Source organism: Tursiops truncatus, chromosome 1 (genome assembly GCF_011762595.2).
Source record: "Tursiops truncatus isolate mTurTru1 chromosome 1, mTurTru1.mat.Y, whole genome shotgun sequence".
Taxonomy (NCBI): Eukaryota; Metazoa; Chordata; class Mammalia; order Artiodactyla; family Delphinidae; genus Tursiops; species Tursiops truncatus.
The window spans coordinates 20864463-20892455 of NC_047034.1; the positions used below are offsets into that span (position 1 = coordinate 20864463).

Here is a 27993-nt window from a genome sequence, read left to right on the forward strand (position 1 = left end):
TCATCCCTACTAATTCCTGGGGCAGGGTGAGAATGATTCTCTTTATACCCAGAGGGCCTCCAGGACTGTTACACGAAAAGAGCCGGAAGCATGACATGCTTGGGTAGCATGAGGAGGTTTTCCTGCCACAGAAGCTCACGATAATGAAAAAAAAAATCATGGCAAAGAGTATTTGTGACTGAGACTCTGATGTGGCCAGACACTAAAGGGACTGAGGGAAGGATCCAGGTAATTCGGTTGGACCTCGTCTGACTCTGTCACTGAGCAGGCATTTCCTTCCTACCAGCCTCTGTGCTTAGAACAACGTTGACACTAACACCTGGATGTATGTTGCACCTGTGCTACCTGTCTCCCAGGTGTGGGGGGCTGAAGAGGCAGCCCTGTGCTCGGCTCACATGCTGCTGCTCTCTGCTTTGGGAGAGCATTTTCTGGAAGGAGGCGAGGCCAGCCCCCAGAGACAGCCTTGCAGGCTTCTTTGGTGGGAAACGAGGCACTTACCTGGTGGTCTCTGAGACACACCCTCCATTTAGAGGGAAGGAGGGGAGGACAGGTGTGGCATGGAGAAGAGCTGAGACCTGCCCGACAGGCACCCCGGGAAGGCTGCTGGCGGCAGGGGGCAGGAGGCAGGAGGGTGTGGGCTGCCCACAGTGAACTGTGGACCCCGGTCCCACCCAGCCACTTATGCCGTCTGTCTTTCAGCTGGCCAGATGGAGTTTAAGCATCCATGAAAACCAGCTTCCGGCACTAAACAATGTTACAATTACCAAACACCTTTACCCACTCGCTCAGCTGTTGCTGCTGGTGGCCCCGCTGCCCAGGGCATCGGGCCGGGCATGCCCTTTCCTGTTCCCTCCCTCCTTCAGCCTCTGCTTCTGGTCCTCCGCTGTCTCCATCCCCTGGGATCACTGCCACTGCCCCTCCCTGCCCACCCAAACCCATTCCACTATTGCAGCCACGCTTCAAACTGTCATTTTCTTTTTAATTTTTAATCAGTCTGTGTCGAGAAAAAACAGGATTTGATCAAGCTTCCAGCCCTCACCGCTCTATCAGCATAGCAATTTTGTGGATCAGAGTTTTGATTGTATTTGTCTAAAACCCAGAGGAGAGATGGAATCAGCTCCACAGATCAACATGTATTCGAAGAGACACTTCAAGACTTGGGAAATGTTTTTATCAATCATTTTCTTAGGAACGACACCCAGTGGGCCCCGGGAGGGGGCGGTGCAAGTGATGGATGGACAGGTGGGTGAGACAGCCGGAGGCCTGGGAAGCAGGAGCGAAGGGTTGTCTGTCTTTGGAGGCTGCGGACTTCGCAGGACAAAATAAAAGGGGGGAGAAATCCAACCTCACATTTTATTTGGAGGGGGAGGAATATGTTTTCAGATACGATTTCTGTTTTGGAAAATTAAATCTGTCTGAGTTTGGCAGGGGGGGCAACAACCCTAATAGTTAACTGGAGATGGGCTCACGACTCAGATAAATTGTCAAGTGGGATCTTTTAAAAATGCCGAAACAGGGCTTCCCTGGTGGCGCAGTGGTTGAGAGTCCGCCCGCCGATGCAGGGGACACGGGTTCGTGCCCCGGTCCGCGAAGATCCCACATGCCGCGGAGCGGCTGAGCCCGTGAGCCATGGCCGCTGAGCCTGCGCGTCCAGAGCCTGTGCTCCGCAACGGGAGAGGCCACAACGGTGAGAGGCCCGCGTACGCAAAAAAAAAAAAAAAAAAAAAAAAAAAGCCAAAACATTACCTTGGTTACTTCTCCACCATGAGATGCTATTTGAACACACTCTGACCATGTGTAAAGTCACAAGATTTAGCCAATGCCATGGATCCGTGCGCTAGACCATGAATACAAATACTGATATTTCACCAAAGGACAGCACGGAGGACAGGAGCTCTACTTTCTGAAGAAAGTTCCAGAAAGCCGAGTCTGTCTGAGTCTTTCTTTTCCTTTCTCAGTGGAACCGCCACATCCCGCTTTAGTCTTGCCTTGAGCAGAGTTGTCCAGCCCAAGGAAGACTGTCCAAAGGACACCCCAGAATCTTCCTTGGGGAGCCTGCAGGGGCGCTCTGCTACTCTTCCAGCAGCTCAACACAGACTTCCTGCAGAGGCTGTTCCATCCTCATTTGGCGTCCAGAGACAGTTGGAAGCAGATTTTAGAAGCGATTTACATAATGTGGCATGCTTTCAGAGGAGGCGGGTAGTACTCGTAAGTCAGCGGGATGTGGGATTTGGTGGGATACGCTTGGAACCGTCTGTCCCATGTTCCGCAGCACAAGATGCACTTAACACCTTCATCCAGGACCACACAGGGTCTCCCCCCATCCTTTTTGTTCCTCACCGGTCTTGGCAAATCCTCAAGTTTCATTTAAAAGCACTGCCACTGCCACTGTTGAGTCCGAGATGTACGATGTGTCACTGTCCCCATGTTGATAAATTAAAAAACTTCCTCCATCCCCCCCAAGCTCTGTCCTCCAGAGGCCTCACTCCAAAGTACAAGGTGCCCATCCCCAAAGGGGCAGCAGAATCATCGGGACTTTTTCCAGTTATGGATCTTCTTCCATTAGAGGGATCTCTGTAAAAGAAGAGATGGTTATTATACTAATACACCGGAAAACACCGCAAAGATCTGGAATCGTGAGCTTTAGCAAAATGTCTACAGTTCCTACACATCAGCGAGAAGAAGAAAATGCTAAGTTCCACGTATCAGTTAACAAGCAAATAAACCAACTCCTCTGTACAACATGATTTGCTGGAAAATCTCATACTCAGCTCATAAAAAATAAACGGTTAGGCTTCAACCATGCACCCTAATGGTCATACCAACCGAAAGGTTACAAGTTCAAGTACAGAGAGGCAGGGTGGTACTGGAGAAAAGGAACTCTATGAGGAACCAGGAGACCCCCGTTTCCATGTGCTTACTGCTACTTACTGTCAATATAAGCTGGAATGAGTGCTCTCATTGGTAAAGTGGTGCTGGTGTCCCCTTGCCCCGGGAAACACAGCCCTAATTAGTCTGATGCAGTTTTACTATCTTGCCATGAGCTGCAACCTGCCTTTCCTTGCAGTAGGCACATACACACCTTTTACTTCACCCCTGATACACATAACCTGTATGTACCCAGAGCTTCTCCAGGGCCGGGCCCTCGTGTCCGCATCTGGGTCTTCCCTTTTAGCACGTGTGTGTTACCTGGATCCCAAGCACCACTTTCAGAAGTCCTGCCTAATTAAGGGAGAAAGAAGAAAACATCCTGGATCGTACGGATGCTGTGAAAACCAAGTTCCGCCCACTGTGGCCTTTCTACTTTGGATGGCTTGGTGCTCTTTTATGCCTCCAGAAATTTCAGTTAATGGGCTCATCACTTGTGAGGTGATGATCATTTCTTCCCATAACCAGCCTTGCCCACGGCCTCTACATGCAGAGAGATCAAGATGCAATTTAAGCCGAGTGAGCCGGTAGCACTGATTTGGCCCTGAGCTGGGAGCAGGGTGGGGCTGTGCAAGGGTGGCCCGGGCCTCGGGGCAAATGCTTACCATCTGCAATGTCAATGCCTGGGCTGGTGGATGCCACCTCCCCCGCCGTGCTGGGAGCTGTGTCAGGGTTGTCGGAAGCGGGGCGGGTGCCCCCTTGGCACGTGGGAGGTGAATACAAACTCTGGAGCAGCTCCGAAGAGCCTGAGACGCTGTCACGGGTTCCTGACTCCCCCGGGCCCGTGTCCGTGTCCCCTGAGCCGGGGTATGCTGGGGGGCTCTGGTCGTCCACGGGTAAGGGGCAGCCCTGGCCCACGGAGGACAGGTACCCTGGGGCTAAGGCACTCAAGCCGCCACTCACAGCCTCGTCATAGGACGGGAGCATGACGGGCACGCCGTCTACCACCACGAAGTCGGGGTCGCTGCTGGAACTCCTGGGAGGCCCCCTGTGGAGAGGAAAGTGGTGCTAATCTGTCAGGTGACAGGTCACCCCGGGAACGAGGCCACAGTGCCCCCCACTGCAGCTGGGGTCCTGGGGGCTGCGGAGCCCTGGGAGGAGGTGGTGCAGGAGACCCAGCCTCCCTGCCCGGTCCCCTCCGGCAGACGCTGCGTCCACCAGGGCCACACTCTGGACAGGAGAGGTTTTCTCCTCCTGCTTCCCTCCTGGCCTCTTGCCGCCTCTGGGCTCCAGTATCTCCTCATCCTTCCTTCTTCCCCCCATTGGACCTCTGGCCTTGGCCTCATAAACCTGAGAACAGGGGACTCTGTGGCCCATTCCAACCGAGCACCCCAATGTGCCCCTGCAGTGTCCTTGAGGAAGCCTGTTGGAAACGGAACAGTACCATTAAAAGCTTGGGACACCGTGGACCCTGACGCCCCTTTCATTTACCCCTGTGCTTCACATGCTTCGTGTTTGTTTTCTGCTACGGTATAAAAATCACTCACTTTTAGTCAAGACAGAAAAACAACAACAACAGAAAAAAAAAGGAACTCTGAACACCATCTCACTACCTGTTCCGGGTCTGTGGGCTCACAGCCGCCCCCCGACCCAGCAGCCACCTGAACCTAAGCTCCGCCTGTGCTGCCCAGAGCGAGGGTTCCCTTACGCTGACGGGGGGTTCCCTTACACACGCGGCTTGCAGGATCTTAGTTCCCCAACCAGGGATCGAACCTGGCAGTGGGAGCTCCAGGTCCTAACCACTGGGCCGCCAGGGAATTCCCTAGGGACCATTTTTAAAACATCTTAATATTTAGTCTCTATCCTGGAAACTTTGTTCCCAAGCCTATGTAGAAAAATAGCTCCACAGGCCACGTTCAAGTGCTCCAGTGTACTATAAATCACAACATGTGGTTCAGCTTTCTCCTTATAACCCTTAGGTCTTCTTTCGATAGTCTAATTGCTCAATGACAGGACATGGTCCCTTGACCCGTAAATAATAACGGGGAAGATAGAGACAGCGGATGGCAGGTTGGAGAGGAAAGAAGATTCTGTCACCTCAGCTGGAGCTTGGCTGTGGCCCCAGGATGGTGTCCGCACACTCTGGGCCTGGCGTGGATGCAGGCGCACACCCACCCCCGACCTAGCACACTTTCCCGGCTGGGAGAGTGGGGTGCTTGCAGGTTGGGGGGCTCCTGCCGCCAGGTGGGGGCATTGCTACGTGGGATGAGGCTGTCCTGGGGGCGGGAGGTTGAGGGGAAAAGGTGCGTGGTGCTTTCTTCAGCAGCCCCGCCTGCTTCCCAGCCCCGCGCCTGGCTGGGAGTGCGAGAGGCACGAGTGAGTTTCCTGGAGGGCGGAGTGGGAAGCGGTGAGTCCCCGGCAGACGCCTCCTCCACTAAGCAACACGCTCTTTGCCAGAGGCGTGGTACACACGACCCCGGGGGCCAGTTTGTCCCTGTGTCAGAAACAAATGCTCTTTTCTGAAGCATGAGGTCCCCAAATGAGAAGACTCTGACATGGGCACAGGAATCCAAGGACGTACCTGATTCCCTTGGGAGCCCTGGCTGCTAGCATCCTATGATGTTCGGTGCCCTGACTTCCTTTTCACGTTCACAAACTTATCCCTGTGCTTTCTTTCTTTTTTTAAAAATAAATTTATTTATTTATTTATTTTTGGCTGCGTCGGGTCTCCGCTGCTGCGTGCGGGCTTTCTCTAGTTGCGGCGAGCCGGGGCTACTCTCCGTTGTGGCGCGCCGGCTCTTCATTGCGGTGGCCCCTCCCGTTGCTGAGCACGGGCTCTAGGGCGCATGGGTTTAGTCACTCCGCAGCATGCGGGATCCTCCCGGACCGGGGTTCGAACCCGCATTCCCTGAATCGGCAGGCGGATTCCCAGCCACTGTGCCACCAGGGAAGCCCATCCCTGTGCTTTCTAAATGACTTCTCCTTCCAGGAACAGTGACCTGCCAGCAGCAGTGCTGGGTGGCTCTTGGTTCCGAAGGCGCTGGTGTGCTCGGTTCTGGGCAAGGGGCCAGCGTCGGAGGGGCAGGGCCACAGGCTGCCCTGGGCACTGAGAGGACCAGACCGCCTCTGAGGGACTTTGACAAGCTCCTCTCTGGTGATGACGACAGGGAGGATGAAGACACTGACCCAAGCTCCCCTGTGCAGCCCAGGAGGATGGAGACTGCCCCCCGCCCCGCCCCCGCCCTCCCACAGGTCCCACTCCAAAAGCTCAGACCCTACTTGGAGGCAGCAGCCCACCAGCCCTGTCCTGGCTTCCCATCCAGAGCCTCTTCTCCTTCCTGAGACTTGCCACGGTTTTGCACACCGGTTTTGAACCTCTGTTGGGTCACGCACTTTGGACCTTGTCCCTAATTACTTCTGTGTATTTCTTACCCTCCCTGTGGCCTGGAAGCTCCAAGGTACGTAACTCTAGAGCTGCAGGCACATAGTGGGCAATGGGGGGACCCCTGGGGGTGGGAGGTGCAGGGTGTGCAGCCCTGACTGTGCTCCCCTTCTCTGCACCCCCTACAATGCCTGCCTCAAGAATGTTTATCCCGGGAAGGAGGGAGATAGGGGCTTACGGGTGGCGGGGCAGAAAGAGGGAAATGAGTCTGTCTCCAGCTTGGTGTTCTGACCCCAGACACCCCAAAACCTCCCAGGCGAATGTTTTTGCTTTCTCCCCTATTCCACCTTAGAAACTCAACTCTGCACTCATCAAGGCTGACCATCCTTTCTCCTTGCTGCCTAAGGTGGCTGCACTGAGCCTGACCCAAGGCGGCCATGGGCTGCACTGACCTGGGGGGAAAGTGGGCCTTGAACTTGGTCTGGAACATCCTGGCCAGGATGACAAGCAACAGCAGTAGCAGCACGCTGGTCGCCGTGAACGCCACGATCTTCCACGTGGTCAGGAGGGTCTCGTGGGTGCTGGGCCACGTTTGCTCTGCCGTGAGAGAGGACAAAGCAGCTGTGACGCTCCCAGGCCATGACGGGCGCTGGGGTTCCTGTGTGCTCGTCTGAGGGATTTGCCTTCTCTACTTCTCCGCACTCCACCCGCACCGGTTCACGTTACCATTCGTGGGCCCCCAGATGCGCTGTGTTAACAAATGCTTTCCCCGCCCCCCTTTGCTGCCTCCAGGGCAGCCATCACCCCTGCTTGGGGCAGGTGGCCGTGGCCACACCTGGAAAAAGCCGGGGCAAGCGGGCTGGACTGGGGTGGGCAGGAGATGCTGGGCGGATGTGCACGGGTGGTAAGTACCCGGGTGCTCTGAGACCAGGGGTGAGGACGGTTTGCTAGTAATGTGTTATTAAGTAGGAAGCACTGACACTTGCACGTGGCTTACGTTTTTAGAAGTGAGAGCAGGCTTTACCCACCATCGTATCATCTGTGTTCTGATATGCATCTTGGAGTGGAAGAGAAAGGCTGAGTCATGCTCCGCTTGGGTCACACCCATGGGCCTGTGTCCTTGTCAGTGGAAGGGGGCAAGGCTGGGAGAAGACAGAGTGCACAGAGGCCAGGTCCTTCCATGGTTGCTAGGGGTCTAGGGACCCGTTCAGAGGGTCAGCATTGTAACATGGGCATGGGCGGGTTAATACTCCTGACCCTCTGAACAGGGTTTGGAAGTATCAGCCGCATGTATCCACAAAGATGAGTTTCTATATCCAGTCCCTAACACCGCGTGTGACAGGGGAGGGTGTGTGGGAGGAGGGACAGGGCTCAGGACACAGCCACCCGCCACCGCGAGTAGTTGGAACCTGGACCATCCAGGGACGCCCTCGACGTGCTCACCTGACTTGATGCAGTAGACTTGATAGGAAGGAAACCACTCCCCGTACTGGCAGGTGATGTACTTGTAATCGCTGGTGAGGCTGTAGCCGGGATCGCAGTAGAACTCCACCACGGTTCCGTGGTTGTAGCGCTCACATGGCCGCGGGTGGCAGATGAAATCTCCGTGACTCACCATGGGAGGTAGCGGACAGACTTGGGCAGTGGGGGAGAATAAGAGTTTCAGAACCACATGCTTATCCCGTCTGGACCCTCAAAACAGAGACTGAGCTCGGAGAACACATCCCTCAGAGATGCACTGATACGTGAACCATCGGACTAGTGATGATTAGCTGTCCCCGAGACAGTCCCTTCGTCTGTCCCTTCACGTGAGGTCAGACGGAAGCCTGCAGTAAGATTCTGAGCATTGCCGCTGTCACGTGGCATTATAAAGTACACCGTAAAAGAGAGGTTTGTTTTACACCGCAAAGAGTATGCCTACTTACTAGACAGTGTTAAGCTGTTCTATTAATAATGCATGCTATTATGTGCCAGACAACCTAGTAAATACAACTGAGATATTTATGGACAAAATCTTCGCTGAAAGGAACAGCTATCCTGAGCCTGTTCCTCTGGCTATGGGAGAAATTTGGGACCATCCAAATCCCTGGGTGTGCCTAACCTGATCCTCAGATGCCCTCCTGGGGTTTGGCCAATGCTGGCTCCGTGCAGGCCCAGGCCACAGCCTCCCAGTCATAGGCCCCCTGGCCAGCACGGAGGAGCCTCGGGGCCTGGGCCTGGTTTGCCACCAATATGCTACGTGACCTTACAGAGGTCACTTAACCAAATGTAAGCCTTGATTTTCTCCTCTGTAAAATGGAAGCTTATTCTACCCTTGATCGTGTTTTATGGTTTTTCTAACCCTCATATTCTATGATTTTAGGGGAAGAAAAAGTTGTTTTCAGTTGCCTCTCTTGAACCCAAACTCTGGGTTGTCAGGTAAGAACGGTTCTATCTTTGGGTCCAGAAAGATGGTTTTCGTGGAGTTTAGTGCTTGTTCCCTGATTCCCACAAAGAGCCCTCTTTCCTGGACGATGCCTCAGAACCGCCCTTAAACACTCCTCAAGAAACAATCAAAGCCCCGACTACCGAGGCCAGCTTCAAACCCACACCTACGGAAACCGCTACGAGCTTTGACCAAAAAAGGGAGAGAGTTAACTTTTGAGCCTCTTCCCAGGGGTACCCAAGTCCTGGGCAGTGGAGACTCACAGGCAGGCCTCAGAGCTCTCCCCACGCAGTCGCATCTGCAGGGAGCTGCCCGCCCCACACGGGCCGTGGGAATGTGTGTCGGGAGCTCTTATCTGGCAGCAAGCCGGGCACTGGGGCTGGTCAGCAAGGTGGGCCCACCCAGTGGGGGTGTCCCACGGCTTGGGGCCAAGAGGCTCTTTGCAGACACTCTCTCTCATCCTGCAAACGATGCCACGAGGCAGATCTTAATGGCTCTTTTCAGAGTCAGGGAAACAGAAACTCAGAGAGGTCAAGGTCGGGCTTCCCTGGTGGCGCAGTGGTTGGGAGTCCGCCTGCCGATGCAGGGGACGTGGGTTCGTGCCCCGGTCCGGGAAGATCCCACATGCCGCGGAGCGGCTGGGCCCGTGAGCCATGGCCGCTGAGCCTGCGCGTCCGGAGCCTGTGCTCCGCAACGGGAGAAGCCACAGCAGTGAGAGGCCCGCGTACCGCAAAAAAAAAAAAATTAAAATTAAGAGAGGTCACGGTCTCCAGGAGCAGCTGGAGGAGTGGGTAGGAGCTCGGGCTGAGTTCTGGCTCAGCTCCTCACCAGCCGGATGACCCTGAACAAGTGGCTTCTCATCTCCGAGCTTCAGTGGCCTCATCTGTAAAATGGGAGCATCTGAGGGTTATTCTGGGGAAGGCTGGCCAGGCCTCAGTTCCGAGCTGACGTGATGTAAGTGGGCGGTCAGGGATAAGGGCAGGAACCAGGAACCGGGCATCTACAGAGAGGGGTCGTAACGAGGCAATTGCTTCCGCAGGTGATGGAAAAACCTACGTGGATGATGAGGCCCCTGAGATGAGCAGCAGCAGGGAAGCCACTACTGCCCCTGGGCGGGTGGGACGGAGGTGTGCTAGTGGCCGGGCCCCCGTGTAAGTTGGAGCCACGGAGGTGATCCTGTAGGAGATGGAGGCCGCGGAAACTCAGGCACTGCTGGAGATGCCCCGGGGCAGCGAGGCACCTGCCCTCACTCCCTCTGGACAAAGCTGGCGAGGAGCCAGCGGACAGGGGGGTGGTGGTGCAGGGGAAGGGCCAGGACTGGGTCTGAGGGCCACAGGCCCAGAGCGTTCTCCATGAATGGCGGCTGGCAGGTGACTGCGCCTCGGGTCCCACAGGTAGACACTGGTAGAGTCGGGACCGGAGCTCTGGCTTTCCGCCAGCCCAGGGCATCTCCCGTCCCAGCAGATGCATGCCCTCCACAGAGTTGCCCAGGGCCACGGAGTCCCATCACCCAGTGCATTTCTAGTTCCACAAACGGGGGCTCCTGCCAAATCCACTCCCTCCAGGATGTTCCATGAGCATCCCCAGTAGGTGATCAAGACAGCAGGAGAGGAAAGGGAAGGGAAGGACGAGAAGGAGGGAGAGAGAAAAGGTACCAGCAGCATTGAGCTGGTCCTGGGATGCCAGCAGGGGTTTGCAGCAAGGGCCCCTCCTTCCCCAAAGGCCCCTCTGTGCAGAGCACAGGGAAGGAAGTGTCCGGCTCCCTGCCCAGTGAGGGAGGCCACTGGGCTCTCACAGCCACCTTCCTGGGCTGAAGGAGGCCCTGCCTTCCAGAGTGAAGGGGAGGTTCGATGTCCGCTGTGCGGCCAGCCTGAGAGGAATATCTGCCACTCTGGAGGCCTCCAGGGCTTCTGGGCTCATGTGGCCACAGGGGGTCCACCCCTCCTCTGCACCTCCCATATTGCCCCCCAGCACTGCAGCGGCTCACGGGAGGCTGGACCTTTGCTGGGAGAGTAGGTCCTTTCCACGGTCAAGAGCGGCAGGACCCTCCTCCTAGCTGCCCTCCAGACAAATGCCCGGGAGTCCCCACAGGGTGAGAAAATCGCCAGAGCATTTTCAAGGCCCAGAGAACGTCATGAGAGGTCGGAAGAAGCCCTGTAAATATATACATGCAAGTTTGTTACGGCGACTAAAAATCGGCATTCTCCACCTGGTTCTACAAGAATGAAGTCACTAAGCCACTGGAGTCGCTGACCTTCAACACCCCGTGAAAGGAGTTCAGGGTGGAGATCAGGAATGAGGCGCTCTGTGCTCTGAGAAAAACTGGCAGAACAGGCCTTCAGACAGTTAGATATTTTCAGGAGATTTTATGAGCCCAATTTCTTGCACCTTCTCACATCTAGAAAAGCACTAAAACCATTCATGGAGACGTCTCCTTGTGACTAGCTGCAGCCTTCTGCCAAGATGTGAGCTTGACTGTATGTATCCCCCGTCACCAAAATCACATGTGTGCCATCCTCCTCCCACCTCTTCGGAGCAGTTCCTCAGAGCCATCTGAGAGCCTGTCTCCCAGGCTATAGTCTTCATCTGGCCCCACATAAAACAACTCACAGCTCTCATGTTGTGCAATTTTTTCCACCTGACAGTTTTCAGCAGCATTTTTCCTCACTTGGAGGATAAAGGACTGTTCAAATCATTGCCTTAACTGAGGCAGGTGGTCCCTGATGTGCTAAGGAAGGCCTGGGCTGACCGGACCCTGCATGTGACAAGGGAGGGGGGTGGTACAGCGTGTGAAGCCTGGCACGGGCATGGAGGGCCCCCAATTCATGTTCAAATCCCAGCTCTATACCGCTGAGTTGGGGGCAGGGTGTTAGGCAGCTTGTTTAACTTCTGGGGGGTTTAGCTTCCCCGTCCGTGTAGTCAGGGCAACAATTCCTAACTCCTCGGGTTGTCGCGAGGATTAGAAAGCCTGAAACGCAGTAGGCACTTAATAAATAACAGCGCTTAGTATTACTGGTGCCTGAACTTGCTGAGTGCCCGTGCTGTACAATCAGGATACGTGGATTGCACCAGGCCGGCCCCAGACGTTCCTGGAGGGAATCTGGAAGCATCTCACTGGCAGGTTTTCTCAGAGGCCAGATAAAAACCACCCACGGTAGAGGCTTTGATTCTGAGACTGTCATAATCGGTTGCTAATAGAGATGCATTTGTCCCCTAAGTGGAAACATTTATCTTCACACTGTGCAGTGTTTCTAGTGATTGCACCTGGCCGGCCATTAGCTTTGCTGCAAGGAAACCCCCCCCTCACCCGTGCATCCTGGTAGGGGTAGAGGGTCGGGAGTGTTCTTTAAACTTGGAAGGAACGGCCAATCAAAGTGTTAATTATAAATTTGGGAAGCTTATTTTATTTTTTAATAACTCTCTTTTTTTTAAAATTATGTACTTATTTATGGCTGTGTTGGGTCTTCGTTGCTGCACATGGGCTTTCTCTAGTTGTGGCGAGTGGGGGCTACTCTTCATTGTGGTGCACGGGCTTCTCATTGCAGTGGCTTCTCTTGTTGTGGAGCACGGGCTCTAGGCGCGTGGGCTTCAGTAGCTGTGGCTTGCGGACTCTAGAGCGCAGGTTCAGTAGTTGTGGCGCACGGGCTTAGTTGCCCCACAACATGTGGGATCTTCCCGGACCAGGGCTCGAACCCGTGTCCCCTGCATTGGCAGGCGGATTCCCAACCACTGCGCCACCAAGGAAGCCCTGCTCATTTCTTAATTCATGTACTTAACACACAGTTTTTGGACAACCACTGAAACTAGATAATGCATTGATCCCACCCTCCTGGGGCTTACTAAAGACAGATGATAAGTAAACAAATGAATATTGATGTGTCTGGGTGAGGCCTTTCCTCTCTCTCTGTTGAAAAACACCATCAACTCTCACACACAGGAGGTGGCCTGGGCGACCTGCCCCCACCTTCCGAGAGGCCTGGAAGGTGACTGGGACCAAAGGGAGCCAGATGTTCTTTTAGGCACAAGAAGATCCAAAATGTAAGCTGGTCCTGGCAGGGGATTAGAGAACCAGGGATGCAAAAGCTTTAAAAAGGCCAGACCACATCACTCCCCCTGTGATGGAGACGGGTCAGAGGACAGTGGCTGTGTGCACCCCAAGCCGGAGAAACCGAGGATACCCCAGACGCCAGAGCAGCAAGGGCAAGGGCCCTGATCTAGGACAGGTGGTCGAGGGACATGTGGGGAGGAACATCCCGGGCAGAGGGGATGACGCACGTGAGGGCAAGCTGGAGGCATGAAGGGAGGAGGGGGTGGTGGCCGTGTGTGACCAGACAGGGGCGGGGCTGCACACGGGAGGGTGCAGAGGCAGCCAGGGCAGTGTGTAGGCAGCTCCGTGGGCCCCGTGGCCGGAAGCTGAGATTTTACCCACGGTGTCAGGGACGCTGTAAAGAGCCGGTATAGACCTGTTTTCACAAGGAAGCTCTAGCTGCTCTGTGGAGGCTAGGAAGCAGAGATGGAGGTGGGGAGGCTGTCAGGTCTCTGCTGCCACAACCAGGTGAGAGAGGATGGTGGCTTGGACCAGGACAGTGGCAGTGACATGGTGAGCAGGAGAGCGATGGGACCTATTTAGAACTATCTGTTTCTACAATAGGATTTGCTGAGAGATGGAATTTGGGGGCCATGGGAAGAATCAAGGATGACCCCCAGATTTCTGCCATTAGCACCCAGGCAGATGGTGATGCCATTCACCACATCAGGTTTTTGTTTGTTTGTTTGGTGGGAAGGGAGAGGTAGGGAGAGTCTGGGCTGCCAGTGAGACAGTCATCCAAGTATTCATCAGGCAGCAGGAGAAAGCGCCTGGGGTCAGTAAAGAACTCAGGCATCAGGGAGCTCCCCGGTTGCCTAGCGGTCAGGATTCTGGGCTTTCACTGCCATAGCCCGGGTTCAATCCCTGGTCGGGGAACTGAGGTCCTGCAAGCCACGCGGTGCAGCAAAAAAAAAAAAAAAAAAAAAATAGAGAAAGAAAGAAAAAGAACTCAGGCATCATAAGCCTAGAGATAAGACTGAAAACCATGAGACCGGGTGAACTCACCTAGGGAGAGAGGATAGAGAGAAAAGAGGAGGGGTCCCCATCCAGAGGCTGAGAAATCAGTTGCAAGAGTGAAAGAGACTGGCCGAGCAGACTGGGACGGACCAAGGAAGCTGAGACAGGAAACTGTTCCGAGCAGGGGGCAGTAGTTCCCAGCAAGCTGAGAATGATTGGAAATCACCGGTGACCTTGAGGCAAGCAATTTCAGAAGAGTGGTGAGTGGCCGGTGGAAGAGGGGCAGTGTGAGTGAGGAGTGGGCGGGGTAGGACATGTAGACTCAGAGAGGGTTGCTAAAGGAAAGCAGCCAATGGGGCAGCTGGAGGCCCGGGGGATCCTGCCCAGCCCCCGCCCCCCAGGAGCCCTGGACCTTGTTTATATGTCCTCTACGGGAGCAGACCAACATGGAGGACAAGGCTGGTGATGCTGGGTGGGAGAAGGAATGCAAGGTCATTATGAAGGTGAAAGGAGCTGTGATCCTATATGCACATCAGTGGACAGACTGGCCTTTGACAGGAGCAGCAGGAGGCCGGAGGGAGGAACTAGAGCTGGAACCAGGGACGAGTGGATCGAAGCCAGGGTGATGGAGACATGGGGGACTTGCCATCTGTAGGTTCGCACTCTCTGAAGGCAGTATGAGGCGAGGCCATTGCTCAGAGAGAAGGAGCTTAGAGCTGAGAATTATACATCACTTACCACAGCCCTTCACCCATTTATATATTTCATTATGTCCAGAAGAGGAAAACAAGGTCTAAAAATAGTCTGTGTGCTTCGTGAACATTCACAGAAATTATTTTGGGGGGAACAGAAGAATGTAAGACATTACCACCTCTAATTATTTTTTTAATCCTTCTGAGCCACGAGCCTAGGTATTCGGATTGCGTGTTTCCATTCTTAGTCTTCCAAAGCTTCATGCGGCCCCCTGGGTGGTCCTCTTGTAGGAAGGAGCTGGCTCTTGAGTCTGTGTGTCCAGATCCACCCCACAGGGCTGGTGCTGGAGGTTGCTGGCTGCTCCCACGATCCCGTTCCCCTCTTCTTTCTGGGCACAGAGCTGTCTGCATTGCCCAGTGTCCCTTGTTCCTCTAAGTTCTGGTCAATGAAATGTGAGTAGACGTGATAACTACTCCTCCAGGCCCGATGCGCGGAATTCTTCCAAGCTTCTAGAATGAGACCACCTCACACGAGGACCTTAGAAGCTGCACCTTGAAAACAGCAGAGGCTCCACTGGCCCCTGAATGACTGGGTGGAGAGGAGGCACTGGCAGACCCACACTCACTAATTCCACACGTGAAAATAAACTTCGGTTTAGCTTGAGCCACTGTACCTTTTTGGGACCCTCCTCCCAGGAGTGGGTCTATGCTCTACAGTGTGGATCAGCAAAGCACTCGCTTTCCTGCAGTTCACTGCTACCAGGACAGGCACCCACCCTCCCTACCATGTTAACATCTTAACATCTGAGGAGCATCTTGGTGATTTAAGTCAGTGGTCCTTCAACCCTGCACATCAGCATCGCCTGGGGAGCTTTGCCTACCTGGTCTTGGGTGGGGTCCTGGGTGTGGCCAGGTTTCTGAAGCTCCCCAGGTGATTCTCCTAGGTGGTCAGACTTGAGAGCTGGGGAGATGAATCTCCCTTCATTCTCCACCTGCTGGGATGGAGGGCTTACAATCTCCAGTGGAGCGAGCGTGAGAATTAAGTTGCCACGGTTTCTGGTCAGAGTCTTTCCCTTCCACGAGGCCCTTCGCTGCTGTCCATGGACCATCAGCTTTGGGATCAGCCGGCAGCTTGTTAGAAATGCATAATCTCAAGCCACATGCAAGTCCTACTGCATCAGGAACTTCATTTTAGCAAGATTCCCAGGTGACTCACACACACGGTCCAGTCTGAGAAGCGCTGCCCCAAGACCACGATGAAGCTCTGTAGCTGAGCTCAGCGGTGACAAGGAGAGAAAACTCGCTCTTCATGCCAGAATCTGGCCCTCAGCTGGCCTGGCAGAGCACGGGGAGGTGGTGGGAAAGCCAGCAAGTCTGGGTCTCAAGTCCAAAGGCATCATCTCAATACCAGCAGCGTGATATCCGAGCACCTCTCAGGAACCAAGAGCACGGGCGCTGCTCTGCACACGTACGGAACCAGCCAAAACTCTGCCTTCAGGAGTTCTGCCGGCTTCTAATCATTAAACTGCCGCTGCCCCCCCCGGCTGTCCCCAGGCTGATCTAAGTTTGGGTGATGATGCCAGGAAGCTGTCTGGCACCCTCCATGCCCAAATCATAGCTGTTTCAAGGCTACGTCCAAAACCTTGCTTTCGGCTCAGGGAAAATCAATAAACATTGTACAGCACGTAACATTTTCCACTTTTGTTTTGCTGTAACAACACGGAAGGCCAGTAAATGTGTCCACCCATGGAAGCAAATGATGACAAGGCTGGGCTTTTGCTTATTTCCAGGCCTGATGGAGCACGGTGTTGACTTGCTTGGAGATGTGCTGACAGATCAAAGTTAAGATCAATATTACCCAGCAGCCCCGAGGGAGGGGCTCTGATCTGCTTTCTGTCTTGGAGTCACCACATTAGGGTGTTCCTGAAGGAACACACGATGCATCTGATGACGACTGTGAAACTTCAGTGCAAAAAAAAAAAATACGGCTTCACATAAGAAATCCAAAGTGTGCCTAGTTTTGGAGACACAGTGAAGCCGCAGAGGAGCACACAGGTGAGGGAGCAGGTGTAAAACCGTGATTTACTCTGACACGCGTTTCTGGGTACCAGTGAGGTGTCCTTCCTTCTTTGTAGTGACTCAAGCACCAGGGGCTAAGCCCGGTACAGCCTCACTCACCACGATGTGAAAATAAATCACAAGACATCTGTGGTGTCAAAGGGTTCGGATGCCTGTGAACATCTTCTCAAATAGGATTCCCACAGATGGAATGCCTGATGGTAACTGGGGCATCTTAAGTTTTTGAAAGGGAGAGAAATCGGGGGCTCAAGATGAAAAAGGTGTGTGTCCCCCAAGTTAACACAGAAAGCCCACAGGGAAGGGAGCATTTAGAGCAGGTGTCTCCTGCCTTTCCCTGCAATCAGCAAACGCTTCCCCATGAGAGCATGCTGAATAGAAAATGTTGCCGGTGTATTCCAGCAATTCTTAAGTTCCTTCTGCACAAACTGGACCAAGGTACTACACTGATATTAATACATAACGCATTGATGTTCCGAACTTCAAACTTTTCTCCCATAAATGTTTTCTTAAATTTCTTGTGCCTTCTCAATCTTATCTGTTAGCAAATCCTAGCAAATGAGGGAATAAATAATTGAGTACTAAGTTCACGATAATGGAAAGCAAGTGGTTACGCTTTATTCCTAGCTGAGTGCGAGTGCATGCGTGTATGTGCATGTGTACACTTATGTGTATGGTCCCATACTGTACATAGAAAATACATAGCTATGTTTTCTGCTAGCAAAAGTGCTTCTAAGGCTTACACAGTATTCCTTAGTGTTCTGCAAAAAAATAAAAAATAAGGAAAGCAAAAACTCGCTATTCTGTGAAAAGTACCATGCTTTTCTGACATCTGAATGTATCTGAAAACTACTGGCTTAGAAGTCATGGACAATGAAAAAAGGAAAAAGGGGAAAAGTCAGCTAGAGGAGCAGGAAAGGAGAGAGTGGGAGAAAAGCCAGGAAGACATAACATCAGTGGATTAATGGAAGTTGCCTACAGGCAACTTTACATAGTGCAAAGAGCATTTTCTTGGGTTCAAATCTTGGCTCAAATACTTTGGAGCTATGTGACCTTGGGCACTTCATTTAACCTCTTTCTGAGGTAGTTTTAGTTTCCATCACCTGCAAAAGAGTAGCAACACCCACACTGCAGAGATCTTATAAAAATTAGAAACAAGAGCTGTAAATCAAGCAGTGTCTGACATAAAAATAGATGCCCGATAAACAGATAGCTACTATTATTAGTAACTATATTATGTATGTAGTAGCTATATTATGAGCCAATGAGAGAAAATGCAAGCAGAAAGGCCAATGACAACTTTGAACAAGCCCCTATCATAAGAGTAGCATACACGCCACACACTGTTCCACTTCATCCTAACCACAATTTTGCAGAGCCGATGTTGTTATGGCCTCATGTATACAGAGAAGGGAATCGAGGCTCAGGAAAGTGAAGTTACTTGTCCAAGGTCAAATAAATAGAAGACCTAGGATTTGACCTTAAGTGAGGCTTACTCCCCGAAGCTATGCTCTCTCACTGAGCCTTGCTGTAGGGTTTTACGTGTGCACAGGCACAAGGGAGTGTAGGCCACCCAGGGACCAGATGTGACAGAATGGGTTTCTTAATCTGCTAAGATGAGGGCTGTGCACAGTGGGGTTAGAGTTTGGAAAAGTTTGGAGCCTCTCGAGAGAGAAGAAAGGCAAGATGGGGGAACCCTGATGAACACAGAGCATTCCTGTTCCACTTGTGGGCATCAGCAGGATGCTGTGGACAGGGCCAGAGGAGAGGCGAGCTTAGGACAGGGCTGTGGGTGGAGTCCAAGGATGCTGGCCAGCTGAGGTTTGGGAAGCTTTGAAGACGGTCCTTTAAACCTGACACAAGAGGTACAAGGAAGACACAAGAAGCATCTGCTTCTTCTCAAGCCAAGGCAAGGGGAGCACATGGTGTGGGTTGTGTTGTGTTCCCCCAAAAGTTCTGTCGAAGTCCTAACCCCAGGTTACCCGTGAATATGACTTCACTTGGAAACTGGGTGTATTGCAGATGTAAAAGTTAAGATGAGGTCATATTATAGTAGGGTGGGCCCTTGATCCAATATGATAGGTATCCTTATAATAGGAGAAGAGACACACAGAAGGAAGAGAGCCATGCGAAGACACAGACTCATAGGGAAAACACCACGTGATGACAGAGGCAGAGACTGGAATGGTGTAGCTATAAGCCAAGGAATGCCAAGGCCGCCTCTAGAAGGAAGGTGAGTCTCCGAAGGAACATGGTCCTGTCAACACTTGGATTTTGGACTTCTAGCCCCCAGAACCATGAGAGAAGACATTAATTATATTTTAAGTCACCAGCCTGTGGTACTTTGTTCCAGCAGTGCTGGGAAACTAGTACAGCATGAGTCTATCCTTGGCCTGGGAGGAAGTGGCCAAGCGCTTGGGCCAGGTCCACAGGGAAGCAATCAGCTAGAACAGGAGGGTTTCCCGGCTAATGTCAGAATGTCTCACTGAAACAACTAGACACCAAGATTTCCTCAAAGTGAAGTAAAAAAAAAGAATCGTTTTACATGAAAGTGGTTATTTCATGAGCTATGCTTTAGCGGATGGAGTGGAATAAAAGCAATGCAGGAGGACAGCATCCCAGGGCTGGAACCTTAAGAGCTCCTTGGGGAGACACCATTCTTCTCTTTGGGTAGTGACGGCAGAAACTACGTTGGGGAGCCTTGTGCTTTGGGGACAGTAGAGAGTCACTCACAGTTAACTCCAAGGACCACAGGATCTTTGAAAAGGTCAAGTAGTATGGGAGAATAAGGGTCCTCTTACATGCAATTTTAGTCATGGTTGTCTCTAGAACTCTTAACTTCCTAGCTTCCTATAAATTTACTTTTCTTCCCAATTCAAAAAAATTTCCCTTGGAATAAGATATTTATGGCATGAAAATACAGATTGATGTCGGCACAGTTGTTTGCCTGTGATCTCCTGAGCTAAGGACTAGTTTTAAAATCTGAAATCCAGTGTAACTGGCTTCTTTAAAATTCCAGCTGTTTCCACCACCTTAATGCCTGGACCTGTTACCTCCCTTCCCATGAGTGGAAGAGATGGCGTTAGAAAACGCATTAGGTTCTCATCCATTGAAGAACAAACTGGCCAGCATGTGAACAAAGTCCTAGACTTTTCGGCAGGAGCCCCAGGTACTGGGAGGAAGAGGAACGATCAGGTGAAGGGCCACCTCCGCTAAGCGCTTTGACTTTACAGAAATCTGGGCACAATTTAGAGTCGGGCACCATCTTTTTGCAAAAATAAAACCCCAAACAACAAAAAAATCCTCCTGTACAGAAAGAGAAAATGATTGTGAACACAGATATTATGTTATAGGTTCTAACAAAAAAAAAGAATGATGCAAGACGCCAAGATGGACACAGACAGGTGTGAGTATTTTATCTGCCTATCATCCCAGACTTCTAATCACTTTAGGGCAAAAAGGGAACTCTGGGGGCTTTCCTGGTGGCGCAGTGGTTGGGAGTCCGCCTGCCGATGCAGGGGACGCGGGTTCGTGCCCCGGTCTGGGAAGATCCCACATGCCGCGGAGCGGCTGGGCCCGTGAGCCATGGCCGCTGAGCCTGCGTGTCTGGAGCCTGTGCTCCGTGACAGGAGAGGCCACAGCAGTGAGAGGTCGGTGTACCGCAAAAAAAAAAAAAAAAAAAAAAAAAAAAAAGGGAACTCTGGTAACTGCTTGTGAAGAAAAGTGGGGTTGCAGGAATCCCCTGGCGGTCCAGTGGTTAGGACTTGGTGCTTTCACCGCTGAGGGTGCGGGTTCAATCCCTGGGTCAGGGAACTAAGATCCCGAAAGCCGAGCAGCTCGGCCAAAAAAAAAAAAAAAAAAAAAAAAAGAAAGAAGGAAAAAGAAAAGTGGGGCTGGGGGTGGGAACTGGGGAGGAATGACCCCCAAACCGCCCTGCCGAATCCTTCCTGGTGACTCTGGGTCTGTAAAAGGCAGGGAGTGACTGAAGGGGTTTATTACCTTCTGGGTTGACCTGATCGCAAGATTTTATTACCATGAAATACAAGTCATCTAACTTTCCAGAGAGGAAAGAAGGAAATAAATCCTGCCTGGAGCAGGGATGGAGAAGATAGTCTAGAGTTTAAGGAAAAACACGAAGCTTTTCCCTTTTGTACAAGCCATCTATTTTCTGAGCGTGACAAAGTCACCCTCTCGGCATAGCCAGTGGCTCAAACCACTGGCCGCAGCTTTGCAGTTGCTTAGTTGTGCGTTCCTTTCACTGACCTGACATTTAAACCTCACAAAATAAAGACCTCTGCTTGCACGCCTGTGAGCTTTGCAAAAATATGAGGAGACTACAAGGCAAAGCAGAAATACGTTTTGGTGAGAACCATGAACGCGGTGGCTGAAAGGGATTGGTCCCCATGCCCTTGTCCCCTCGAATCCAGCCTGGCCCGCAAAAAAGGGCTGAAAGACCTCAGATCTCTCTGCCATGGAAGGTTTGGAATTCAGACTAATTCAGAACACTGACCCCAGGAGAAGCTTGCATGTAGGAGTCTCATTTTATACCAGTGGCTTCCACTGCAGAAAATTTGCAGCATCCCTACGGACACAATCTGACACAGGGTTTCGACAGAGCCAGCATGAGGGGGCTTCCGATTTATTCCGTTTCCGCAGATTCAACCCCACCCCTGTGCCTTGCAACCAGGAGACGTTTCCATAAAAACATGAGTGATGGTGCCTGGCTTCAGATCCACTGTGTCCCCCTGGGGCCTGAATCCGCTCCAGGACAGGCTGCCTGCCCGGTGAGAGCTGAGGGGTGGGGGCCTTGGGAGAAGTTGGGTCCGAGCCCATCTGGTGGGATCTCATCTCTGAACGTGACAGTACATTGGGGCGGGGGGTGGCGGTTAGCCAAGTCCCCTGTTGGTGTTCTCTTCTTTCCTTGATTTGGTGAGAGAAACCAGTCCAGAACTCTGCCACCTTTGCTCACCTTTGGTGGGAAAAGGAATCAGTTCTCTTCTTTGATGTCAGTGTAAAATCTCTGCAATTGAATGAGGTTAAAAAAAAAAAAAAATGGGCTTCCCTGGTGGCGCAGTGGTTGGGAGTCTGCCTGCTGATGCGGGGGACGCAGGTTCGTGCCCCGGTCCAGGAGGATCCCACATGCGGCGGAGCGGCTGGGCCCGTGAGCCATGGCTGCTGGGCCTGCGCGTCCGGAGCCTGTGCTCCGCAACGGGAGAGGCCACAGCAGTGAGAGGCCTGCGTACCGCAAAAAAAAAAAAAAAAAAAAAAGATGATCCTAGGAGAGTTGGAGGGTTGATGGCTACATGTTTCCAAGGAGGTTAAAAGGAAAGCAAGGTGGTGGGCAGAGCTTGCCGAGGGGCTACGGCTGGCAAAGAGCAGGCCTGGAGAGAGAGGCTGAGGGTGAGTTCAGGGCCATCTATCAGATCAGGAGTCATACAACTCAAGAGAATAAGAGCCTGTAGGGTAGTAGCTGGGAAGCCTGAGGACTTGGTTCCACTTGAAAAATAGGAACTAGGTCTCTTGGTTTTCTTAGGATTTCTTAGTGTTTCTGGATTCAATACAGAAAAAGAAAAAAAAAGAAAAGAAAAGAATCATGAAGCTTCTTGATGCCACGGCACAATCTACTCTTGAATACAAGAGAGACGTGTGCCCGAGAAGAGGAAGTGCTACAGCGGCAATTACGTATTGTATAAAGAAAAGACAGGAAAATTAAGCACAGTGATCCCTCAGAAATGCTGCGATGACACGCAGGTGGCTATGTTCTGGTAATCACTCTGCTGTAATGTATGAACAGTACATGGAAATAGTATTAGAATAATTTACTATTGCTTGTGAACAATAAATTAACCAGGCTGCTTGCTAGTTTGCATTTTCTTCTAAGAAAAAACCCCACGAGGGTCACAGGCAAGGTAGCTGTGACACAAACAGTGCCGGATACAGGAATGTTCATTGCCAGGAAACACAACAGGAGAGGATGTGATGCCCTAACACGTGTGCCACGATGGCAGAAGACATTTTCAGTTCACAAAGCGACCTCCACGTTGCTTCAGACAGGGCTTCTCCCTAGCCAACGCCACTGACACATGACAGGGGGACGACCTGAGATTTCCTCTTTTCCAGGCCCAGGGAACACATCTGTCTTCAGGGAACTGAAGAGTCTTTTGTTTTTGAGAATAAGATGGGGAAATCCTGTAAGACTTTGACTGATGGAAGTTGGGTGCCTAATGAGGGTTCGAAATTAGCCATCGACTCACATACTTGAAGGCTGGGAGTCTGAGGAGATGGAAGAATTCTGCTGTGACCTGGCAAATCACTTCATTTCTCTGGTCTCAAGTTTCTAAGGAGGCGGAATTAAATGAATGATTTTCATACTTTACACTGGGAAGCTCTTTCTTCAAATAAATCTTAAGTGGGAACGTGAGATGCAAGCATGTAAAACAGTCCCATGGGGGGGGCGGGGGGGGCGGGGCGGGGGGCGGGGGTGGGCGGGGCGGGGCGGGGGCAGCTGGAACAAAGCTACCTTGGACCTGCTGGCTTCCTAGGGACCCCCGGGGTCTCAGAGCCTTGAGGACAGGACAAAATCACCTGGCCAAGTATTTCCTAGCCTTGTATAATCCTCTCACATTTGGAAGAGAAAGAAAGGGAAGGGTATAGGGTCAGATAAGCAGATAAAGAAGCCCTCTCTCCCTCTTCCCATATAGAGGCCCCACTGCTACACTGAGTAAACAAGAGAGAAAAAAGAACATTCACTGTTCCTTTCTTCACTGTCTGCTGACTCCATTTCATTTGGATTCAGCGGCTGGCAGGATCACGGGTGAGTCTGCAGGAAGCTTGAGAGCCCAGGAGAGACTGATGGAGACCCTGGTCCTGGCCAGCTGGTCTCCTCTGAATGCTGGGAGGCCTGGGTGGCTGTGGGTGACCAGTGGGTCGCTGCTATCATCACTCCACTTTTGGTGAGCAGGACTTGAATTCCTAATAGCAATAGCCCCACAGCATCTAGTACATCTCTGGTTGGTACCAGAGTCCTAACTGGGAAGGAGGGAGGGAGAGAGGGAAAGAGGGGGGGGAGGAAGGAAGGAAGGAAGGAAGTGGGGGGGGGGGAGGAAGGGAAAGTTCCCATGTTGTCCAACATTATATGCAGGGCAGCTTGGGCCAAATCATATAGTGTATCCTCCTCTTCCCTCTAAAATCTCTTCCATGATAAAAATCCAGGTTATAGGGAACATCAGAAGAGAAAAAAGTGGCCCACCGGCAGCTGAGAGATGATTCAGAAGGCAGGGACCTGGCCTCTCTCGCAGGAGCCAGCAGGGGCAGGAGAAGAAGCACAGCTGGGGAGTCAGGTCAGGGCTGGGTCTTTTGAATCTTTTGAATCCTGGCTCTGCAATTTACTCCCCGAGGCCATGTTACCAGCCTGCTGACTGTCAGTGAAGAGGGGCAGAATAATCCCTGGAGTTGTTTTAAAGCTAATAAAAGGCAAGTGAAGTGCCCGGTGCCAAGATGACCCCCAACAAGCATCTATTTCCTCTCCCTGCCAGTTGCCTGCTGGTGGTGAAGGCTCATGGGTTGACTGAATACGCGCCTCCGGGGAACTGTCAGGAGTCGTCCAGGGGAGAAACTCTCCCTTTGCTTCGCTCCCAGAGCCAGCGGAGGACAGGATGGCCTCTCCGCATCGGTGTGCTCTGGTTCGGAGCAGAGTCAGGGAACGTGGCGGCTACGGAAGAGCCTCAGAAATCAGCTCTTGCCACTCACTCCCTTCCCATCCAACGAAATGGACTCTCTGCAAGCACCAGAGATAGGATTAGAGCCCAGGCCCTACGCTCCAGCAGGTACCCTGGGTCCTAGGAGCGCCTGGAAGAGCAGTGTGGGTAGAAAGCGTGGGCTCAGGGGGCCCCCTGCTGCACCGCTTGTGAGCAGGGTGACCTTGGGAAAGCGGGGAGACTCTCCGAGCCTCAGTTTCCTCATCTGCCGTTGGCACCATACTTAGTTCTCATGACGCTTATTAGGATGAGAGATCATGGGCTAAAGGTGCCTCCACAGGGCCTGGCATGGAGCAGACATCCACCAACAGTCAAAGGAGTCAAAGGAGGCTTTAGTTACAATAGCTACACGTCGATGAGTACATATACCACGTGCCAGGGGAATGCAGGGAGGAACACGGTGCTCTCTACCTTGGAGTTGCTCCTAAGAAGATAAACTTCTGATCTGCTTCTCCCTGTTCAAGAATGTTAAGTGAGGAAGCACCCCCCCCGCCCTGCCCCCCGTAGAGGCAGTCCGGTGGCGCCAGAGCCGGGTTACAGGGGTGGGAACCTCGCTGGCAAGCCCAGGCCCCGAGACCTCGCACAAAGCCACTCATCTCCAGCACTGCTGATTCATTTCTGCAAAGGGAGTGCCAGGGTGCAGTGCGTAGGGTGGGGGAAAGGTAAACCGGTGATGGCTAAGGCTTTCTAAGCTCTGAATTCTATGATCAATGGTCCCAAATCAGCACCCATAAATCCCGCTGTGACTCGGTTCTGTCATTTCCCTTGACTGACTTAAGATTCAATACAGAAGTTTCCAGCTAATTAAGAGGTCCAGTTGGCCACTTTGTGGTCGAGGATGGCTGGGCAGGAAGGCGCGAGAGACCTCGCTTGTCTGGTGAGACGTGGCAGCAGGAGGGACACAGCTCCATGGGAGCACGTCTGACTCTGGTTTAGGGGATGACACAGCGACACGTGACCTCACCACGGACAATAATTTACGGCAACCTTCCTCGGACCAGGCCTGGACTCCTTTCTGTGCTTCGTATTTTCCTTTTGTAAAATGGGAACCACCTTGGCACAGGGTGGGCTGTGATTATCCCTTTGAGTGTTATCTGCCGAGGATAAGACGCAGGGCAGGTCTTTTCTGAGGACGCCCGGGTTCTTCCTCTCTCTTTCTTGTTCCTACACAGGATTCATTTAAAGTCCCGAGGCGCTTCTGCGCGAAGGCAGGGCTCCTGGAGAGAGATCCCTGCCGGTACCTTTGCCTCCGGGCGCTTCTTGTACCAGAAACGAGTTTTGACTAGGCAACAAAGCACAATGAAAAGGCCACTCAGGAGCTGGGAACCCACCCCGTCCAAACTGGCTTTGAGTTTTGATCCCAAATTGGAACCTTTCAAGTAATTTCACATTTGACCAAACAGGGTTTTTCAGTTTCTTATTTTTCCTTCTTTTCTTATATAAGGATGCAGACCTAAAAGGACCCCTGGGCACTCGTAGGTTCTTAGGAAATCTCACTGCTGCCTTTCCTTGTAATTGCATCTGAAACTGATTAAGCTTCCATCTCTGACGTGTGAGCAGTGAAATGGATGGGAAGGGGCAGGGGGCTGGGAATTACTTTGGGCATTCTGAGTTTGGGGACTGGTTGGACTTAAAAACAAAACGTCTTGGATATTCAGCTTCTAATGAGGTCAGGTTTGCTTGTTTCTGGGAGAAATGCCAGCCATGAAGCTGAGAAAGTCTGTTGAAAGGTCAGCATTGGGGAAGCCCCCACCTCAGTCGTGGCAAATGAAACCATAGGCCCCTACGGTTCCTGGAGCGATTTATTTCTGTTTGGGAAAAGCAAACACACAGGCACAACAAACTCTCCTGGGCCCCGGGGTCCACGCGCGTGGTCCTCCTGTGAAGCCCGTGTTCCCACTGCCTTCGGCGTGGAGCCCAGACACCACGTGGCAGACAATCCGACACAGCAAAAAGTGGCTCACCCTCCCCAGGTCCTTCAAAACCATAGAGACCCCCGTGGGAACCCCTTCCAGGCGGCCTCAGAGTAGGGAACAATCTTCTCTACCACCAAAGGCCCTGAAAACTTAGAAATGGAATATTCTGAGCTGAGCCCCAGCTGTGTAGAGTGAACTTTCAGGAACTGCACATGGGATGGGTGAGCCCAGCGGGCAGAGACCTCATGTCACTAGTTTGCCTCTGTATCCTCCGTGCCTTGCAAAATACTTGGCATACGAACATAAAAATTTTTACTAAACGCATACATGAATCTCACAGGCATTTATTTAAAATAGCATATACCACTGATCTGGGTTTCTTTCTTTTCAAACTCTAATCTCACTAAATGTTTGACTGGTCCTTTCTAGATCTGATCCCATCTTTTTCCCCAGAGGCTATTGAAAGAAGGACTTTTGGTTAAAGGATCCAGCCCTCTAATTTAATGGTTGCGAAACAGAGGAATCTTTAAGTGGGGAGGTCACAAGCAGGGACTAAAAACTCCCAACTTTGGGCGTCAACCATCTGTCCTCCCAGCCCTTGCTACCTGCCTCAAAGATGCAGTCATGTGAACTCTGCTGTCGTTAACCGGCTCCCAGGAATTCCTGTCAACAGATACCCAGCACCCGTGTTACTACTTCCAGGACATTTGAAAACTTGAATGTGAATGGAGTGTTCTGATACGTAAGGCTTTTGCATGGTTCTTCCCCATGCAGACAAAGCGCCCTTTTCTTCAGCCACCTGTAGCCAGCATCCCTTGCAGCCCTAACATCACAGTGTCTATGGGATTCTGGGGAGTTAGTACCACTTCCTAGACATGTGTCTGCAGCCTTGCCTGTAACCGTCTGTTGCATGCTTGGTTCGTTTACTTATTTTTATGCCCCTCAATATTCTCCTATATTCCACCTTCAAACCATTGGGCCGGCACTCCTCACACACACTAAGGCATGCTGCCTTGGCTACTGAGCTCTACGGAGCTTCAAAATGCAGTCCTTCCAAATGAGTAAGATGTTTCGACTCGTTCTCTTTTCTCAAAGCCCAAGCAGAGACAAAAAACACACTTCTGTTTGGCCTTCAGGGAAAAGACGCAAAAACTCATAGATCCCCAGACAGAAATTTTCATTTTACAACTGCGATACCACCTACCAGAACTTTCCTTTCCCTCTTTCCAAATGCAGAAGCACGCACGTGCCCTTTGGTTAAGGTAGCTGTGGGCATACGCGGTGCGGTCTGTGATGACGCTAGTCTCTACGTAACGGGATTTGTCATCTTGTTCTCCCCATTAGACTGTAAGGTCTTCGAAGTAAAGAATGATGTCCTTTTCTTTCTCTATACTTCCCCAGAGCCCAATTCGGTGTCGCTCTGTGTCTACCAGGTGTCCAATAAACACTGCTGACAATGTAAACAGAGTTCTTAGCACTTACAAATGAGAAAATGCCCACATTCACTGTCAAAGGTTGTTTTTTTTTTAAAAGATTTCTTGGATTCAGTGCATGTGTGTGTGTGTGTGTGTGTGTGTGTGTGTGTGTGTGTATGAAAGAGAGAGTAATGAAAGTCTCAGAGATGAAGACGACCTGAGAATGGAAAACATGAAGACACACAGAGATAAAGAAAAGCATGCAGACCCACAGCGCGAAAGAGCAGCACATAGAAACCCATGGGGCTCCTTCCAGGCTCAAATTTATATATTCATGTATTTTAAAATGACGTAGCCAACACTGTGGTCCAAGATTTTGTGATTTCAGGTGTTCTACCCCAGACAACCCGGCTGTGGG

The 27993-nt window shown here is 51.9% G+C and overlaps 1 protein-coding gene across 3 annotated transcripts in view; it reads right to left on the reverse strand.

Annotated features, from left to right (window-relative positions):
* Positions 1-1751: 1751 nt before the first annotated feature.
* The window catches only part of SUSD4 (sushi domain containing 4), a 119643-nt gene continuing 93401 nt past the window's right edge, over positions 1752-27993 (reverse strand). The window contains exons 6-10 of one of the 3 annotated variants that reach the window (XM_073800689.1): positions 7694-7885; positions 6703-6847; positions 3534-3916; positions 3121-3222; positions 1752-2574 (exon numbers count right to left, since the gene is read on the reverse strand). In XM_073800689.1, coding sequence (XP_073656790.1) covers positions 2546-2574; positions 3121-3222; positions 3534-3916; positions 6703-6847; positions 7694-7885 — 851 coding nt within the window. In that variant the 3' untranslated portion in view covers positions 1752-2545. The remainder of the gene's footprint in view (positions 2575-3120; positions 3223-3533; positions 3917-6702; positions 6848-7693; positions 7886-27993) is intronic. The other 2 variants (XM_033851075.2, XM_033851078.2) reach the window with 2 other exon arrangements.